The 2,193-nt window shown below is 50.3% G+C and overlaps 1 protein-coding gene across 1 annotated transcript; it reads left to right on the top strand.

Annotated features, from left to right (window-relative positions):
* Window positions 1-1,371: 1,371 nt before the first annotated feature.
* LOC124706824 lies at window positions 1,372-1,715 on the top strand. The gene has a single exon (XM_047238492.1). It carries the CDS (start codon window positions 1,440-1,442, stop codon window positions 1,713-1,715), a length of 276 nt encoding a protein of 91 aa, XP_047094448.1. The 5' UTR covers window positions 1,372-1,439.
* The last annotated feature ends 478 nt before the right edge of the window (window positions 1,716-2,193 follow it).

Below are 2,193 nucleotides of genomic sequence, written 5' to 3' on the forward strand. Positions count from 1 at the left end.
TTATGCATGTGTGTGTGTGTGATACCAATCGACATCGGTACCCTCCATATGCAGTCTGGCAGCAGTAAACCACATGCATTCGTTTATATGGAAGGTCTTGAAGAATTCAAGGCACTTAGCTCACCAAAGCCGTGGGTTGTCACCGTTAAAGCGAGGGAAGGAAGTTTCCAGATGTAGTGGACATCGATCTGCTAGGTGCTCCTCCACATGACACGAGGGACCACGTGACATGTCGAAGTTGACGCTCGGAGCAAGTGCACCAGGATCATCTGGTGGGTAGTTGAGCACATGGGCCGAATATCCTGTAGGCGCCCGCACCTTGCATCTTTCAGTATCTGACGCTTGTCAATGACGCTGTAGAGAGGCGCGTCGTTCCACTGGTAGAGAACGCAGCTACGGTCATGTTGTTGCCGAACTTGACAGGCGAGCCAAGTATCAAACACCTTGTGGGCATGGTGTGAGTGAACACTCCGTCCACGCGTAGAGCACCAGTAGTCACAACCTGAGGCATGGAGATGAGCGAGGGAGACGAATGCTCGGTCTGCAGCTGCTCCCATACTCGATCAGCTGCGAACTTCGACATGGTCGTGGTGGTTGCCTTTTGTTCCTGGCCCTTGACGCCCAAACGCCAAGCACAAGAAGCCAGTAGTGTACGTGACTCATTGAGGCTCGCCTTGATTGCCGTTAATCTCGCCTCCATCGTTGCTACCTCACCCATCGTCTCCACAATCTCAACTGGAACCAAATCGAATCTGCGAGAAAATTTTGGGGATTTTTTTGTGGGATTTTTGTGGAGGGGAGTAGAAGGAACCTTGCTCTGATACCTAATTGTTACACCCCGTCCCCTTGCTGGCATGATTGCCGACGTCAGGCACGATCGATGTCTGAATTCAGGGAATAGAGAGAGAGCAGCAGAGAGAGTTAGCGAGGAGAGGTGGTTCTGTTTCTTCCTTCAAACTTCTTCGATGTCCCTCCCTGTGCAGCAACACTCATCTATATACTCAGATGCATCCATTAGCCTCCAACAAGGCTAGCCCACAACCCAAGGCGGCAAGGCCCAACTCGTCTACATGTGCGGTTGTGACAGTTGTTTCTGATCAGAAGGGCCACTCTCATGCTGGCGGAGGTCCTCTATCGGTTAATGCTTTTTGTACTTTGCAAAAAATAAAGGGTCAACCAATTTTCAATTTTTTTAGTGATGTTTTTTGTGAAACTATCTCAAATGTGGTGTTTTATGCAATTTTCTCCCGCCTGCCCTTGTGCCATCTATTTCCGCTCCCTTCAGCGGTTCAGCCCCATACCTTAATTGCGGGAGCATCTTGCCATCCCTCCCAATTTTGGAACACAGCTACAACTGTCCCCCCAAAAAAACAGAAGGCAGCTGCAAGATTAGCCACCGATTCCACCCCGATCCCCCCTTTCGTTCTGTTCTTGATCGGATGGCAGCCATGGACGGCGGCGACAACGACGGCGGCGGGATCCTGACCTTCGAGAAGCTGGAGAGGTACGCGATCTGGGTTGGCGGGAGCGTGGCCGCGGCATTCTTTACCTCCATGGAGCGGTGCTCCTGCATCCACCTTCACACCGTGGACGACGACGGCGACGATGACCCCGAGGAGGCCAAGGACCGCCCCCTCATGCTGTCCCGCCCCCAGGCCCTCCCCGAGTACTACTACGACCGATCCGGGTCCTCCGCGTCCTTCGCCAAGATGTGACGAGGTCATCACCCGTACTGCGGATCATCATGCGTGATCTGCCTTTCTTTGGTCTGTTTGTTGATTAGTTTTTCTTTGTATCCTCTTGTGATTCGACGGTGCTATGATCTAATTGTGTAATTGTGTGAGGCTTTCCAGAAATTCAGCCATGCATTGTTCACGCGAGGCCCGAACAGCCGATTAATCTATAATTTTGTGCCGTTTGTTCGTGAATCTTTAATTTGATTCCAAGACGGCCTGTCCTTATCTTTGGATCATGTGCTATATATTTCCGGCTTTGTTTCTTCAAGGGAGTGGACATATAGGAGTACTAAAATTGGGCATGCGGGCACGATGTTGTTGGTTGATTGCTGTAATACCTAGCCGGAATCTCAATCTTATTAGTTTCAGATTATGTTTTTGCGAGGTTTTACTAGTTTCAGATTGGTAGAGTGGTGGTAGAGAAAATTTGTGGTGGCAATTGTTCTGTGTCTGTATC

Source organism: Lolium rigidum, chromosome 4, assembly GCF_022539505.1.
Source record: "Lolium rigidum isolate FL_2022 chromosome 4, APGP_CSIRO_Lrig_0.1, whole genome shotgun sequence".
Classification (NCBI taxonomy): Eukaryota; Viridiplantae; Streptophyta; class Magnoliopsida; order Poales; family Poaceae; genus Lolium; species Lolium rigidum.